We start from the raw sequence: 16,263 nt of genomic DNA, 5'->3' as shown, positions 1-16,263 counted from the left end.
TTTTATTATCTGCTTTCTTCTGGCACCTGAAGGTTTCTTTTCTTGCTCTCTTTCTATATGTTCAAGTTGTAGAGATAATTCTTTGATTTTTGGCCCCTTCTTTTTGGATGTGTGCATTTATTGCTATAAATTGATCTCTGAGCACTGGTTTTGCTGTGTCCCAAAGGTTCTGATAGGAGGTGTTTTCATTGTCATTGGATTCTATGAATTTCTTTATTCTGTCCTTAATTTCTTCTATAACCCAGTAGTTTTTGAGGAAGGTGTTGTTCAGTTTCTATGTGTTTTTTTTTTTTTCCCCTTGCTTTTTTCTGTTCTTGATTTCTACTTTTACTGCTTTACGGTCAGAAGAGATCTTTGTAATCTTTCGATGCTGTGGATTCTGTTAAGGCTTGCTTTATGGCCTATACGTGGTCTGTTCTGAAGAAGAGACTATGTGCATTGGAAGAGAAAGTATACTTGACTGCCATTGGGTGGACTGTTCTGTGTATGTCTTTGAGGTCCATTTGGTTGATTGTGGCATTTATATCTTCCGTGTCTTTATTGAGCTTCTTTCTGGATGTTCTCTCCTTCTCCAAAACTGGTGTATTTAAGTCTCCTACTATTATTGTGGAGGTGTGTATCTCGCCTCTCAATGTTGTTAGTTTTATGTATCTTGTAGCCCTGTCATTGGGTGTGTAAATATTTGTTATGGTTATATCCTCCTGGTATATTGACCCTTTAATCATTATATAGTGCCCTTCATTATTCTTTTAGTGCATTTACCTTTGAAGTCTATTTTGTCAGAAATTAGTATTGCCACTCCTACTCTTTTTTGATTGTTGTTTGCTTCATACGTTTTTTTCCATCCTTTGAGTTTTAGTTTGTGTCTTTAAGTCTAAGGCGTGTCTCTTGTAGGCAGCATATAGACAGATCGTGTTTTTTAATCCATTCTGCCATTCTGTCTCTTTATTGGTGCATTTAGTCCATTTACATTCAGTGTAATTATGGATAGCTATGAGTTTAGTGCTCTCATTTTGATGTCTTTTTTAGTGTGTTGTTGACAGTTTCTTTTTCCCACTTACTTTTTTGTGCTGAGTAGTTTTCCTTTATATATTGACTTTTCCTTTTTCATTTTTATTTGTTTTTGCTGAGTCTTTATGTTTTTCTTGTATTTTATTTTGATGTGTAGGATTGTTAGTTTCCTTTGTGGTCACCTTAATATTTACCCCTATTTTTCTAAGTTTAAAACAAACTTTTATCTCTTTACATCACCTTGACTTCCTCTCTATATGAAAGATCTATGACTACGTTTTTTAGTCCCTCTTTATTGACTTAATATTGTCATCTTTTACATAATGACATTGCTGTTTCCCTGTTTTGAGCGTTTTTTACCTTGATTTATTTTTGTGACTTCCCTATCTGGATTGATATCTGGTTGCTCTGCACTGTATTCTAGTTTTGGGTTGTTATCTGATGTTATTGACTTTCTAACTGGAGGACTCACTTTAGTATTTCTTGTAATTTTGGTTTGGATTTTGCAAATTCCCTGAACTTCTGGTTATCTGGAAATCTCCTAATTTCACCATCATATTTGAGAGACAGTTTTGCTGGATATATGATTCTTGGCTGGCGTTTTTTTTTTCTTTCTTTCTTTTTTCTCCTCCAAGGCTTTATATATGTCATCCCACTGCCTTCTTGCCTGCATGGTTTCTGCTGAGTAGTCCGAGCTTAGTGTTATTGACTCTTCTTTGTAGGTGACTTTTCGTTTATTCCTAGCTGCTCTTAAAATTCTCTATTTTTGGTTTTGGCAAGTTCGATTATAATATGTCTTGGTGACGTTCTTTTCGGATCTAGCTTGTGTGGGGTTTGATTAGCATCTTAGACAGATATCTTCTCATCTTTCACGATGTCAGGGAAGTTTTCTGCCAACAAGTCTTCAACAATTCTGTCTATATTTTCTGTCCCCCCCCTCCCCAGTTCTGGTACTCCAATATCTCATAGGTTATTCCTCTTGGTAAAGTCCCACATGATTCTTAGGGTTTCTTCATTTTTTAAGTTCTTTTATCTGATTTTTCTTCAAATATGTTGGTGCCAAGTGCTTTATCTTCAATCTCAGTAAATCTGACTTCCATTGCCTCAAGTCTACTCTTAGGACTTTCTACTGAATTGTCTAATTCTGAAATTTTATTGTTAATCTTCTGAATTTCTGTTTGCTGTGTCTCCGTGGATTTGCAGCCTGTTTAATTTGTCATTATGGTCTTGAATAACCTTTTTAATTTTCCCTGCTGCTTCATCTTTGTGTTCCTTGGCTTGTTGTACATTTTGCCTGATCTCCTTCCTGATCTCTTAAAGAGTTCTGTATATTCATCTTTTGTAGTCTACCTCTGGTAATTCCAGGAATACCTCTTCATCCAGAAGATTCCTTGATTCTTTGTTTTGGGAGCTTGTTGAAGCAATCATGGTCTGCTTCTTTATGTGGTTTGATATTGACTGCTCTGTCCGAGCTATCTATAAGTTATTGTATTTATGTTTGCTTACTGTGTCCTAGTTTCTTGTTTTGTTTTGATATGCCAAATAGGCTGCTCGAATGAGCTAGTTTGATTTTTAGTGCCTTTGAAGCTCTAACATCTTGTCACGAGGTAGTTAGAACTGTTACTAGGTATGTGAGCCCAGGAGTTTGTTCACTTTTCTTGTATGGATTCGGCTCAGGTGTCCAGGTAGTTAGTCACCAAGTGTGTGGTGTAGGCTCTCACCTACAGTCCTAGACGAGCAGGGGTGAATGGTGTAGGCACAGATATCTGGGTGCAGTAGGGGGTCACGTGCTGAGCAAGTAGGTGGCTGACAACTGCCCCTGAGTGTCTGTGAGGAAAGTGTGTCCCTGTTCCCTAGAGTATGTAGGTGGGTGGGTTTTGCAGCCAGACTATGGGTACCCCAATGCTGTTGGCTGTAAGGACTGGGAGGCACCACTTATTCTTGGACCCCTGTCACAGGTGGCTAGGTGGCATGGGTGGAGCCACCAGTCCTCAGTCCCCTGATGTGGGTAGGTGACGGCTCTGCTTAATAGACAGAGAGGTGTCAGATGTCTACGAACCTGCCTTTCCACCATGTAGCTGAAACAGTTTTAGCTAGTCTTCAGGTATATACCCTGTTGTACTGTGCTAATGAGGGCCTATGCTTTGAAATGGGCCCACACAGGTCTATGCGGGGGTGAAAGGCACTCAAAGTCTGTGGACTCCTTATGCCTGTGCCTAGGCAAAGGAGCTGTTTCTGCCCTGAGTTCCCGGCTTAGGGAAGCCAGCATATTTTTTTCCCCTGTTTGTTAATTTGTTCCCTCTCCAAGGCCAGGAGAATGGCTCAGGGCGAGTGCAGGGTCCTTCTTCTGGCCCAGGGGATGCAGCTGGCCGGGACCCAGAGCAGAGCAGGAAAAGAGCAGGTGAATGGGAGAGAGGTTTTTCCCAAAGGGGTATTTTTGGATCCAAACGCAGGCACTTATCTTTTGCTGATTGAGGGCCACTTCTCGTTTGTTCTGGAGGGTTGAGCAGACTCTCCACTGCTTGTTCTCCTCCCATGTGGAAAACACGTCCTGAACTCCACTGCTTGCCTCACTGTGCTCGCACCGGTGGAATTGGCCTGCAGGGTGCCAGTTCCCGCCAGGTCCAGTCCGGCAACTCCTCACTGCTTTTGAACCATCTCTCCCTCCCCTGGCTGCTCAGGCAGATTCCTCAACTTTGCCTTTGATGTTCTGGGCTCCTAGCTTGTCATACATAATCGATTCACTTGTTTTTTCAGGTCTTTGTGGTAAGAGGGACCATTGGAAGTGTCTGACTACTCTGCCATCTTGGCCCCACCTCTATGGTTATCTTTAGGGTTATGTTTAGGACTATGGTTAGGGTTAGGGTGAAGGGTGTTAAGGTTATGGTTACAGTGAGGGTTAGGTTAAAGGCTGAAAGTAGGCCTAGGGCTACTATAGGGTTAGATCTAGGGTTAGGCTTAGAGTTAGGTCTAGGGGTATAATTAAGACCAGGGTTAGGGGTAGAATTCTGGTTAGGGTGAGTGTCAGGATTGGGGTTAGGGCTAAATATCAGGAAAAGTTAGGGTTAGGGTTAGGGTTACGGTTAGAGGGTTAGGGTACGGGTTAGGGTATGGTTTTAGGGCTCAGAGTTTGGGGTTTAGGTTGGGGTTGGGTTAGGGGTTAGTGTTTAGGTGTTAGGGTTTGGTGTTTGGGATTTGGGGTTAGGGGTTACAAGTTAGGGTTGGGGTTGGTTTAGGGTTAGGGTTAGCACTGGGGGTAGTGGTTGTGGTTTGGGTTTGGGGCTAGGGGCAATAAACCCTAGGGATGATAAAGGACACCAGTGAATCCGTCAAACATCTCATAACATGGTGGACTCTGGAAAGCATTATGCTGAATGAAATTAGTCGCAACGGGACAAATACGATATGAGACCACTATTAAAAGAACTTAAGAAAAGGTTTAAGCACATAAGAAAACATTCTTAGATGGTTAGAGGGTGGGGAGGTAGGGAGGGAGAGGGGTATTCACTAATTAGATAAAAAATCTCCTTTAGGTGAAGGGAAAGACCACACACAATACAGGGGAAGTCAGCACAGCTGGACTAATCCAAAAGCTAAGAAGTTTCCTGAATACAACCAAACACTTGGAGGGACAGAGTAGCAGGTGTGAGGTGGGAGGAGGGTGTCTGGGGACCATGGTTTCCAGGGATACTTAGGTTAACTGACATAACAAAATGTATTAAGAAAACATTCTGCATCCCATTTTGGTGAGTGGCACCTGGGGTCCTAAAAGCTAGCAAGTGGCCATGTAAGATGCATCAATTGGTTTCAACCCACCTTGAGCAAAGGAAGTCAGTCTCTTACTATAATTGTGGAGCTGTCTATCTCACTTTTCAATGCTTAGAGTTTATGTATCTTGCAGCCCTGTCACTGGGTGCATAAATATTTAATATGGTTATATCCTCCTGGTATATTGTCCCTTTAATCATTATATAGTGTCCTTCCTTGTTCTTTGTGGTAGATTTAACTTTAAAGTCTATTTTGTCCAAAATTAATACTGCCATTCCTGTTCTTTTTTGATTGTTGTTTGCTTGATATATTTTTTTTCCACCTTTTGAGTTTTAGTTTGTGCCTCTAAGTCTAAGGTGTGTCTCTTGTAGGCAGCGTATAGATGGATCATGTTTTTTAATCCATTCTGCCACTCTCTGTCTCTTTATTGGTGCATTCAGTCCATTTACATTCTGCATAATTATGGATAGGTATGAGTTTAGTGTTGTCATTTTGATGTCTTTTTTTGTGTGTTGTTGACAGTGTCTTTTTCCCACTTAATTTTTTTGTGCTGAGTAGTTTATCTTTATATATTGTCTTTTTCTCTTATTCGTTGTTGATTTTGTTTCTGCTGAGTCTCATTTTTTTCTTCTATTTTATTTTGATGAGTAGGATAGTTAGTCTCCTTTGTGGTTACCTTAATATTTACCCCATTTTTCTAAGTTTAAACCTAACTTTTATTTCTTTATATCACCTTTTCTTCCTCTCCATGTGAAAGATCTATGACTACATTTCTTAGTCCCTCTTTATTGTTTTAATGTTGTCTTCTTTTACATAATGACATCATTGTTTCCCTGTTGTGTTTTTTCATCTGGATTTATTTTTGTGCTTTCCCTGTCTGGGTTGACATCTGATTGTTCTGTCCAGTATTCTAGTCTTGGGTTGATACCTGATATTGTTGATCTTCTAACCAAAGAACTCCCTTTAGTATTTCTTATAGTTTTGGTTTGGTTTTTACAAATTCCCTAAACTTCTGTTTATCTGGAAATGTCCTAATTTTGCCTTCATATATGAGGCAGTTTTGCTGGATATATGATTCCTGGCTGGCAAGTTTTTTTCCTTCAATGCTTTATATAAGTCATCCCACTGCCTTCTTGCCTGCATGGTTTCTGCTGAGTAGTCCGAGATTATTATTGACTCTCCTTTGTAGATGACTTTTTGTTTATCCCTAGCTGCTCTTATAATTCTCTCTTTATCTTTGGTTTTGGCAAGTTTGATTATAATATGTCTTGGTGACTTTCTTTTAAGATCTACCTTATGTGGAGTTTGATAAGCATCTTGGATAGATATCTTCTCATCTTTCACGATATCAGGGAAGTTTTCTGCCAACAAACCTTCAACAATTGTCTCTGTATTTTCTGTTATCCCTCCCTGTTCTGGTATTCCAAACACTCCTAGGTTATTTCTCTTGATAGAGCCCCGCATGATTCTTAGGGGTTTTTTTTTTTAATTTTTTAATCTGATTTTTCTTCAAATATATTGGTGCCAAGTGCTTTGTCTTCAGTCTCACCAATTCTGCCTTCCACTTGCTCAATTCTGCTCCTCTGACTTTCTATTGAGTTGTCTAATTCCGAAATTTTATTGTTAATCTTCTGAATTTCTGATTGCTGTCTCTCTATGGATTTTTCATTATGTTCTTGAATAACCTTTTTAATTTCTTCAACTGCTTTTTCTGTGTGTTCCTTGGCTTGTTCTGCATGTTGTGTGATCTCCTTCCTGATGTTTTGAAGAGTTCTGTATATTAATCTTTTGTATTCTGCATCCGGTAATTCCAGGAAGGCACCTTCATCCAGAAGATCCGTGGATTCTTTGTTTTGAGAGCTTGTTGAGGCAATCATAGTCTGTTTCTTTGTGACTTGATATTGACTGTTGTCTCTGAGCTATCTATAAATTACCATATTAGTTTATCATTGCTTACTGTGCTGTAGCTTCTTGCTTTGATACGCCCAAATGGGTTGCTTAAGCAAGCTAGCTTAATTATTTTCACCTTTGGAGCTCTGACGTCCTGTCCCCAGATAGCTAGAACTGTTATCAGGTATATCAGTCTAGGAGTCCATTCACTTTTCTTGTATGAATTCAGCTCAAGTGTCCAGGTAGCTGATCATCATGTGTGTGATACAGGCTCTGTCCTACAGTCTTAGAGGGGCAGGGGTGATTGGTATAGGTACTGGTATCTGGTTGCAGCAGGGGGTTGTACTCTGAACAAGGAAGGGGGCTAACAACTATCCCCCAAATGTCTGTGAGGAAAGCGCATCTCTGTTCCCTAGAGCATACAGGTGGGTGGGTTCTGCAGACATACCACGGGCAGCCAATGCTTTTCGATGTACGGACTAAGAGGTACCAGTTATCCTTGGACCCCTGTCGCAGGTGGCTGGGTGACCTGAGTGGAGCCACCAGTCCTTAGGCCCCTGATGTGAGTAGGTGAGGACCCTATTTAATAGGCAAAGTAGTGGCAAATATCAAAGACCCACCTCTTCACTGCACAGCTGAAATGGTTGCAGTCTGCCAACAAGGGCCTATTCTCCTGAAATAGGCCCACGCAGGTCCATGTAGGGGGGAAAGGTATTCAAGATCCATGAACCATTTATGCCTGGGGAGTAGCTGCTTCTGTCCTGAGCTCCCCTGGTTAGCGGAGCTGGCAAATTATCTTTTCCCCCAGTTGTGAATTTATTCCTACTCCAAAGCCAGGAAGATGGTTCAGGGCACTCAACATGACCTATCTCAGGCCCAGGGAAGTTAACAGCCACTGAAGCCGACTTGGGGGCTGGGGACGCGTGATAAAACATACACAAGTACTTAGCTTTTGCGAGAGCTCCGTTCTTTTCTGGTTTTGGAGGTGTAAGTAGGTTGTGAGGCTGTCTGCTTCTCCCTGAGGAAACTGCGGCCAAATGCTACCACCAGCCGGTCACAGCTGCTCCCAGGAATGGTGCCTGAGGTATCCTGGTAATTCCTCTCTGCTTCTGAACTGTCTCTCCCTCCCCCTGCCACTCAGTCCATTTTCTAACTTTGCCTTTGATGTTCAGGGCTCCTAGCTTGTCATAAATATAATCGTTTCACTTGTTTTTTTGGGTCTTTGCTGTAAGCGGGATTGCAGGAAGCATCTGGCTATTGTGCCATCTTGGCCCTGCTTCCCACCTGGAACAAAGGAGAATGAGGAACACCAAAGACACAAGGAAAATAAGACCCCAAGAGAAAGAAAGGGCCATACAAACCAGAGACTCCATCAGCCTGAAAACTAAATGTTATCTGGCTATCACCAATGACTGCCCTGACAGGGACGCAGCAGAGTATCCCTGATGGAGCAGGAGAAAAGTGGGATGCAGACCTCAAATTCTTATAAAAAGACCAGACTTAATGGTCTGACTGAGACTGGAGAGACCCCAGAGGTCATGGCCCCCATCCTCTCTGTTAGCCCAAAACTAAAACCATTGTGGAAGCAACTCCTCAAAGATTAAAAAAAAAAAAAGATTAGACTGGATTATAAGACATAAAATGATACTGGTGAGGAGTGTACTTCTTAGCTCAAGTAGATACATGAGACCATGTGGGCAGCTCCTGTCTGGAGGTGAGATGAGAAGGCAGAGGGGGCCAGGAGGTGGTTGAATGGACAGGGGGAAACACAGGGTGGAGAGGAGTGCGCTGTCACATTGTAGGGAGAGCAACTAGGGTCACATAACAATGTGTGTATAAGTTTGAGAAACTGACTTGAATTGTAAACTTTCACTTAAAGCACAATTAAATAATAACCATAAACTCACCCCTCAGCTAATTCTAAATCTAACTGTATCCCAAACCCTATACCTAACTCTAAACTTAACCCTGATCCTAACATAGTTCTAGCCCTAGCCCTAACCCTAACCTTATCTCTTGCCCTAGCTGTAATTATAATCCAAACCCTAATCCTAGACCTAGCCTTAACCCTAACTTTAAACCCTAACCCTATCCCTAATCCCCGACCTGGACCCTGACCCAAAATCCTAACCCCCAACCCTAAACCCTGACCCTAAATTCTAACCTTGAATCTGACCTGAAACCCTGACCCTAAACCTTAACTAGGACAAGACCTAACCCTAAAACAGAACTAGACCTAAAACTTAACATCAAAAACACCTAAAACCTATCCCTTAAGCCTTGACTGTTAACCTTTAATCCTTAATCCTAAACCCTAACCCTTAGCTCTTAATACTTAACAAATCTAAACCCTAAACCCAAGCCTGAATACTAATCTCTAAACTCAAACAAGAACTCAAGGGCAAACTCCGAACCTGACAGAATATGAATCTGAATTCTTAAATTCAAAACCAAATTCAAGTCAGCAACCGCAATTACAATCCCAACTTTAATTTACACGTTATCCATCAACCTTAATCCCAAACTAAACCACAACATGGTGCCTGAAGCCCTAAACCCAAACCCGAATTTGTGCTAGATAGACCCTGACTCAAATTTCTAAACCCAGAACCTGAGCTCCTAAACTCTAAACCAAGCTGAGTCAGAGCTCCAGTCCTAGCCTTTTCCTAACCCAAAGCCCGTACTGAACCCCAATACCAACCCTGACTCCAACACAGTACCACACCCAGCTCCAGGCAGAGCCTGAACCCAGAACCCCACATGAACTGAACACCAACGTGAACCCAACTTCAAACCCATCTCCAACCCAGAACCAAACCGTTTCCAATCACGTGTCCTACATCAACCCAAAACCCTAACTGGACCCAAACCTGAACTCTGAACCCAAAGCATAACTTGATTGTGAATCCGAAACACTAAACCCAAACTCAAATCCAAAGTTGAACTGTGAAGTTGAACCAAAACCCTAACCTGAACCCTTAAACTGTAAGATTAAGCCTGAGTCAGAGACTGAGCCCAGGTGTGAACCCAAACTGTGGTCAAAACCAGAATGGAACTCTGAACCAAAACCTAACTTAATTCCTACCCTAAACCTAACCCTAACCATGGATGCTCTCTCAGTGTAATTAAACACACACACACACACACACACAACCATACAGGTGCTCTGGAGTAGATTCCAATTCATTTGACCCTATAGGACAGAACTGCCCCATAGGTTTCCAAGGCTATAGTTTTTACGGACACAGGCTGTCACATCTATCTCCTGTGGAGTGAGTCGTGGGTTTGAACTGCTGACTTTTCAGTTACCAGCCAAGTGCTTAAACACTGCGCCACCAGGGCTCCTCCTCAGGGCAATAAGCTGGGCAGTTGCAAAGCTTACCTCTTTTGGGTATTACTGTACTTTGTTGCTTGATATCCAGCGTCTTGAAAACTGTTATTTCATATATTTTGTCTGTTGTTTTTTGCTTGTTTATTTCAGACAGAAGGGCAAATACAGCCTGTTACTTCATCTCAACCAGAAGGGAAAGCCTGTGAGGCGTACTCTTGGATTTAATATTACCTCTCTATGCATGAGACTTTTTAATGTTCTCTTTATGATTTTCTAAACTTAGAAGAACAGCCATATGACCACGGAGGCAGACACAGCTGCAAGGCAAGGAATACCAAGAAATGCTTGGGGCTACCAGAAGCAGACCCCAAATGTCTGCCAGTTTGTCGTACTGTGGTGGCTTGCATGTGCTGTGATGCTGGAAGCTATGCCACTGGTATCTCAAATACCAGCAGGGCCACCCATAGTGGACAGGCTACAGATAAGCTTCCAGACTAAGGCAGACTAGGGGGGAGGACCCATTGGTCTACTTCTGAAAAGCATCAGCCAGTGAAAACCTTATGAATAGCAGCAGAACACTGTCTGATATAGTGCTGGAAGATGAGACCCCCAGGTTGGAAGGCACTCAAAAGATGACTGGGGAAGAGCTGCCTCCTCAAAGTGGAGTCGACCTTAATGACGTGGATGGAGCAAAGCTTTCGGGACCTTCATTTGCTGATGTGGCATGACTCAAAATGAGAAGAAACAGCTGCAAACATCCATTAATAATCAGAACCTGGAATGTACGAAGTATGAATCTAGGAAAATTGGAAATTGTCAAAAATAAAATGGAACACAAACATCGATATCCCAGGCATTAGTGAGCTGAAATGGACTGGTATTGGCCATTTTGATTCAGACAATCACATGGTCTACTATGCCAGGAATGACAAATTTAAGAGGAATGATGTTGCATTCGCTGTCAAAAATAACATTTCAAGATCTATCCTCAAGTACAATGCCATCAGTGATAGAGTAATATCCATTTGCCTACAAGTAAGAGCTGTTAATAGACTATTATTCAAATTTATGTACCAACCACTAATGCCAAAGATGAAGAAATTGAAGATTTTTTACCAACTGCAGTCTAAAATTGACCGAACATACACTCAGGATGCATTGATAATTACTGGTGATTGGAATGCAAAAGTCGGAAACTAAGAAGAAGGATCAGTAGCTGGAGAGTACGACCATGATGACAGAAACGATGCCGGAGAGCACAAGATAAAATTTTGCAAGACCAGCATCTTATTCATTGCAAATACCTTTTTTCAACAACATAAACAGCTACTATACACACAGACCTCAACGGATGGAATACACAGGAATCAAATCGACTACACCTGTGGAAAGAGATGATGAAAAAGTTCAATATCATCAGTCAGAGCAAGGCCACGGCCTAACTGCTGAACAGACCAGCAATTGCTCACATGCAAGTTCAAGCTGAAATTGAAGAAAATTAGAACAAGTCCATGAAAGCCAAAGTATAACCTTGAGTATACCCCACCTGAATTTAGAGGCCATCTCAAGAACAGATTTGACATGCTGAACGCTAATGACCGAAGACCAGAAGAGTTGTGAAATGACATCAAGGACATCATACATGATGCAAGGTGTCATTAAAAAGACAGGAAAGAAAGCAAAAACCAAAAGGGATGTCAGAAGAGAATCTGAAACTTGCTCTTGAATGCTGAGTAGATAAACTGAATGAAAGAAATGATGAAGTAAAAGAGCTGAATAGAAGATTTCAAAGGGCAGCTCGAGAAGACAAAGTAAACTGTCATAATGAAATGTGCAAAGACCTGGAGTTAGAAAACCAAAAGGGAAGAACACACTCAGCATTTCTGAAGCTGAAAGAACTGAAGAAAAAATTCAAGCCTTGAGTTATAATACTGAAGGATTCTATGGGAAAAATATTAAATGATGCAGGAAGCATCAAAAGAAGATTGAAGGAATACACAGAGTTATTATACCAAAAAGAACTGGTCAACAGTCAACCATATGATCAGGAACCGATGGTACAAAAGGAAGAAGTCCAAGCTGCACTGAAGGTACTGGCGAAAAACAAGGCTCCAGGAATTTATGGAATACCAATTAAGATGTTTCAACAAATGAATGCAGCGCTGGAAGTGCTCACTTGTCCATGCCAAGAAATTTGGAAGACAGCTACCTGGCCAACCAACTAGAAGAGGTCCATATTTGTGCCCATTCCCAAGAAAGGTGATCCAGTAGAATGCAAAAATTATCAAACAGTATCATTAATACCATACACAAGTAAAATTTTGCTGAAGATCATTCCAAAGCGGTTGCAGCAGGACATCGACAGGGAACTTCCAGAAATTGAAGCCGGATTCAGAAGAGGACATGGAATGAGGGATATCATTGTTGATGTCTGATGGATCTTGGCTGGAAGCAGAGAATACCAGAAATAACGTTTACCTGTGTTGTATTGACTATGCAAAGGCATTTGACTTTGTGGATCATAAAAGTTACTGATAACGTTATGAAGAATGGGAACTCCAGAACACTTAATTGTGCTCATGAGGAACCTGTACATAGACCAAGAGATAGTTGTTCAACCAGAACAAGGCGATACTGGGCAGTTTAAAATCAGGAAAGGTGTGAGTCAGGGTTGTATCCTTTTACCATATTTATTCAGTCTGTTTGCTGAGCAAATAATCTGAGAAGCTGGACTATATGAAGAACGGGGCATCAGGATTGGAGGAAGACTCATTAACAACCTGCATTATGCAGATGACACAACCTTGCTTGCTGAAAGTAAAAAGGACTTGAAGCACTTGAAGATCAAAGACTACAGCCTTCAGTATGGATTACACTTCAACATAAAACAAAAATCCTCACAACTGGACCAATAAACAACATCATGATAAAGAGAGAAAGGACTGAAGTTGTCAAGGCTTTCATTTTACTTGGATCCACAATCAATGCCCATGGAAGCAGCAGTTAAGAAATCAAAGGATGTATCGCCTTGGGCAAATCTGCTGCAGAGGAGCTCTTTACAGTGTTAAAAAGCAAAGATGTCACTCTGAGGACTAAGGGGCGCCGGATCCAAGCCATGGGGTTTTCAATCATAAATAAGGAAAATCGAAGAATTGATGACTTTGAATTATGGTGTTGGCAAAGAATACTGAATGTGTCATGGGCTGCGAAAAGAACCAACAGGTCTATCTTGGAAGAAGTACAGTCAGAATGCTCCTTAGAAGTGAGGATGGGGAGACTCGTGTCACATACTTTGGACATGTTATCAGGAGGGACCAGTCCGTGGAGAAGGACATCACACTTGGTAGAGGGTTGGTAAAAAAGTAGAAGACCCTCATTGAGATGGACTGATACAGTGGCTGCAACACTGGGCTCAAACATAGCAAGGATCATGAGGATGATGCAAGACCAGGCATGTTTCATTCTGTTGTACATAGGGTAGCTATGCGTCGGAACTGTCTCGATGGCACCTCCAACAAGTGTTTTGGATACTTGATCTTTGCCACTTTTTTCTGTTTAGGTAAACCTGTTTGCTATAACAAATTGTTCTCTACTACTGCCTCATACCTTCCTTTGAACCATCTCTTTCAGAACCTTAGAAAGATTTTTGTTGACTTAGATGTCAATCCCTGGGGTTCTTTTTCCATTTTATCTAAACCAGTGTTTCACTATGACTGTTGTGGAGGCTGTGTGGCCGTTTCAGTATCTTTCAGTTCACCATGGCCTAAATATATTATTTCATTTTTTCCATGCTCTTTTATGTCTTCCAGTTTTGAAGAAACCATAGCCTGAGACTGTCCTATAGATCTTTACTGAAAGGCTTCAGGTTACACTTCTTAATGTATTTTCAGCGTAAGTAAAATACTTTTATTCTGGAAACTATGGCAGAATGTCATCAAAAGAAATTAAGATTCCAGGAAGGACTTCTAAATAAGCAACTCACTGTATTACTCTTAAGTTTTATTAATGTCTTCAGTTTGTGCATTATTTAAAGCAAAACATGTGCTTTCAAGAGCATTTTTATACATAAATAGAACAAGAAACAGTAATGTAATTGATCCCTAAAACATGCACATCGATTTTATTCAGGTGTGTATAAGAAGGAGAAATAAGCTTTAAGTCTTTTTCTTTGGATTAAAGCCATTTGGAAATTATTACTCAGGAGTGCCAAATGTTTTTGTGAAACAAATTGTTTTCCAATAGGAAATGCAGATTTAACTAAAATGCATTAGTGTTGATAAAGAGGTCTGAAAGAAATCATTGTGCTATGCATGACCAACAGGAAAAGAATTCCAGTGGTCCTAAGATATTTTTCAAATAAATGAATCAGGTAGCATCAATTGAAAAGTTTAGCTGTAGGAATAGGCACAATGAGCCAGATTATGTGATACATCTATATTCAAGGCACATGACCAGGCTAAACAGGCAGCTAGGTTCTATAGACTAATTTGTTCTTTCACTGGGAAAAAGGTCAGATGTAATAGAATTTCCATTTAATGGCACTTACTGATAAATAAATGCAATTAGATCTAGGGCAGCAAATGTTTTCCTTTCAGATACACACCAAAAATACATACTTAGATAACAGAGTAGCCTAAGCAGTATGATTACAGACCAGTTTTCTTACACGGCAGTTAAATGAATGTTAAACTATTTTGTATTGTTCCTATACATCATACTGTCTACTCTCTTTCATGTTTCACAAAAGAATTCTTCAAAACTAGGCAGATTAAAGAATTTATTACACCACAAAGGATGCTCAAACTATTATTCAACAGCAGTCAAACCCAAATACTAGACTTGGTGGTTGACTGTACCCAGTTTGGGGCTTCTCCCAGAATGGAAAATTTTTCCCACACTACCTCCCTTCATACAAACAAACATGAACACACTGCTGTTCTCTTCCTTTTCTTTGGTAAGCCAGAGCAATTATCTTCCCTACCCCCTCCACTACCCATTCTATGAACAATACAGTTGCCCTAAATATCCACAGAATAAAAAAGAATATTAAAAAACAATCTTCAACAATATTTAAACCATCATCTTCTCATATTAACTGCAATGTGGAAATAGAGGATATAAAACCATTCACTGTATTGTGAATGATCAGTACATTGAACTTTGTTCCTGAAAGTGAATACTAGGAGGATGAGGATAATTGTGTGTGCTTCTAAATGGGCTGGCAAAACATTTCCCATGTGACTGAAATAAATGTTTAATACTTTACCGGTTTGGGCTCCTAGAAACAAGCAGCACCAACAATCTAATTATAATTCCCAAAATAGCAAGTATTCTTCATTTGTATTGTTTTGAAGCACCTAAAACTCTTAAACAACAAAAGACATTATAATGAGATGTCAGCAATACTATCTGTCTCTTGAATACTTCTGTGTGCACATACAAAATTCCTCCTTAACTTTAGCAGACAGCTAATAAGACTGGTGGTTTTCACCTTGTTGATAGCTTTGGGCAATTAAAAACAAAACCATTTCTCTAAGTAGACAATATTAGTTACACAAACCAAAGCCTTTTTAAGGCTACTACTGCAATGACAGTTCAATTTGAAGTGCACTGGGACAAACTGGTTGATGGGACAAAGACAAATCTGGAGGTATAGAATAAGATTAAAAAAATGAAAAAGTGAGAAGAGGGTTGAAGAGACTGACAGATACCACCTGTCAACAGTGAAAGGCTTAGAGTCACATGGATTACTTTTAACTCCTTGTTCTCTACTATCCTTGGTTAATAACTTTTTCTTTCTCATTTCTTTATACAGCTTGGCCATGTAAATCCACCACAGGCAGGAGAGACAATGATATAGATGAACACCTGGAAGGAGGGGGGAGGCAGAATGGAGGCTGTATGAGCAACTCTTACTGATGCATCATTAACAGTCATCAAGATTTACAAATTACTGTAACTCCTTCAAACTATGACTTCATTATTGACTGTTTTCATGAGTAGGAACCTTGTATCTATATCACATGTGAGCAAGAATGTTGCCATGAACCTTTCAGTGGATAATGACACAATAAATACGATTACCAAATCAAAGGAAAACTGATGATGCAAGTAACACTGCAAAAACACTAGTTCTATTATAAATAATGTGGTAGCTTTTTCAATTCTATTATTGTAATTTTAAATTACAATTTTTAAAATAGTATATACTTGCTCACATTATTACATTCCAAAAAGTAGATTCACTTAAACATCAAATTCAT

At 40.3% G+C, this 16,263-nt stretch overlaps 1 protein-coding gene across 3 annotated transcripts in view; it reads right to left on the bottom strand.

Annotated features, from left to right (window-relative positions):
- Positions 1-11,653: 11,653 nt before the first annotated feature.
- Positions 11,654-16,263, bottom strand: part of VAMP7 (vesicle associated membrane protein 7) — a 52,014-nt gene continuing 47,404 nt past the window's right edge. For all 3 annotated transcript variants that reach the window (XM_010601063.3, XM_023540726.2, XM_064277843.1), the window contains one exon: positions 11,654-15,868. In XM_010601063.3, coding sequence (XP_010599365.1) covers positions 15,800-15,868 — 69 coding nt within the window. In that variant the 3' untranslated portion in view covers positions 11,654-15,799. The remainder of the gene's footprint in view (positions 15,869-16,263) is intronic.

This window comes from Loxodonta africana, chromosome X, assembly GCF_030014295.1.
Source record: "Loxodonta africana isolate mLoxAfr1 chromosome X, mLoxAfr1.hap2, whole genome shotgun sequence".
Lineage (NCBI taxonomy): Eukaryota > Metazoa > Chordata > Mammalia > Proboscidea > Elephantidae > Loxodonta > Loxodonta africana.
Note: the sequence above shows the minus strand (reverse complement) of the source record. Positions and strands in the feature narration are given on the sequence as shown.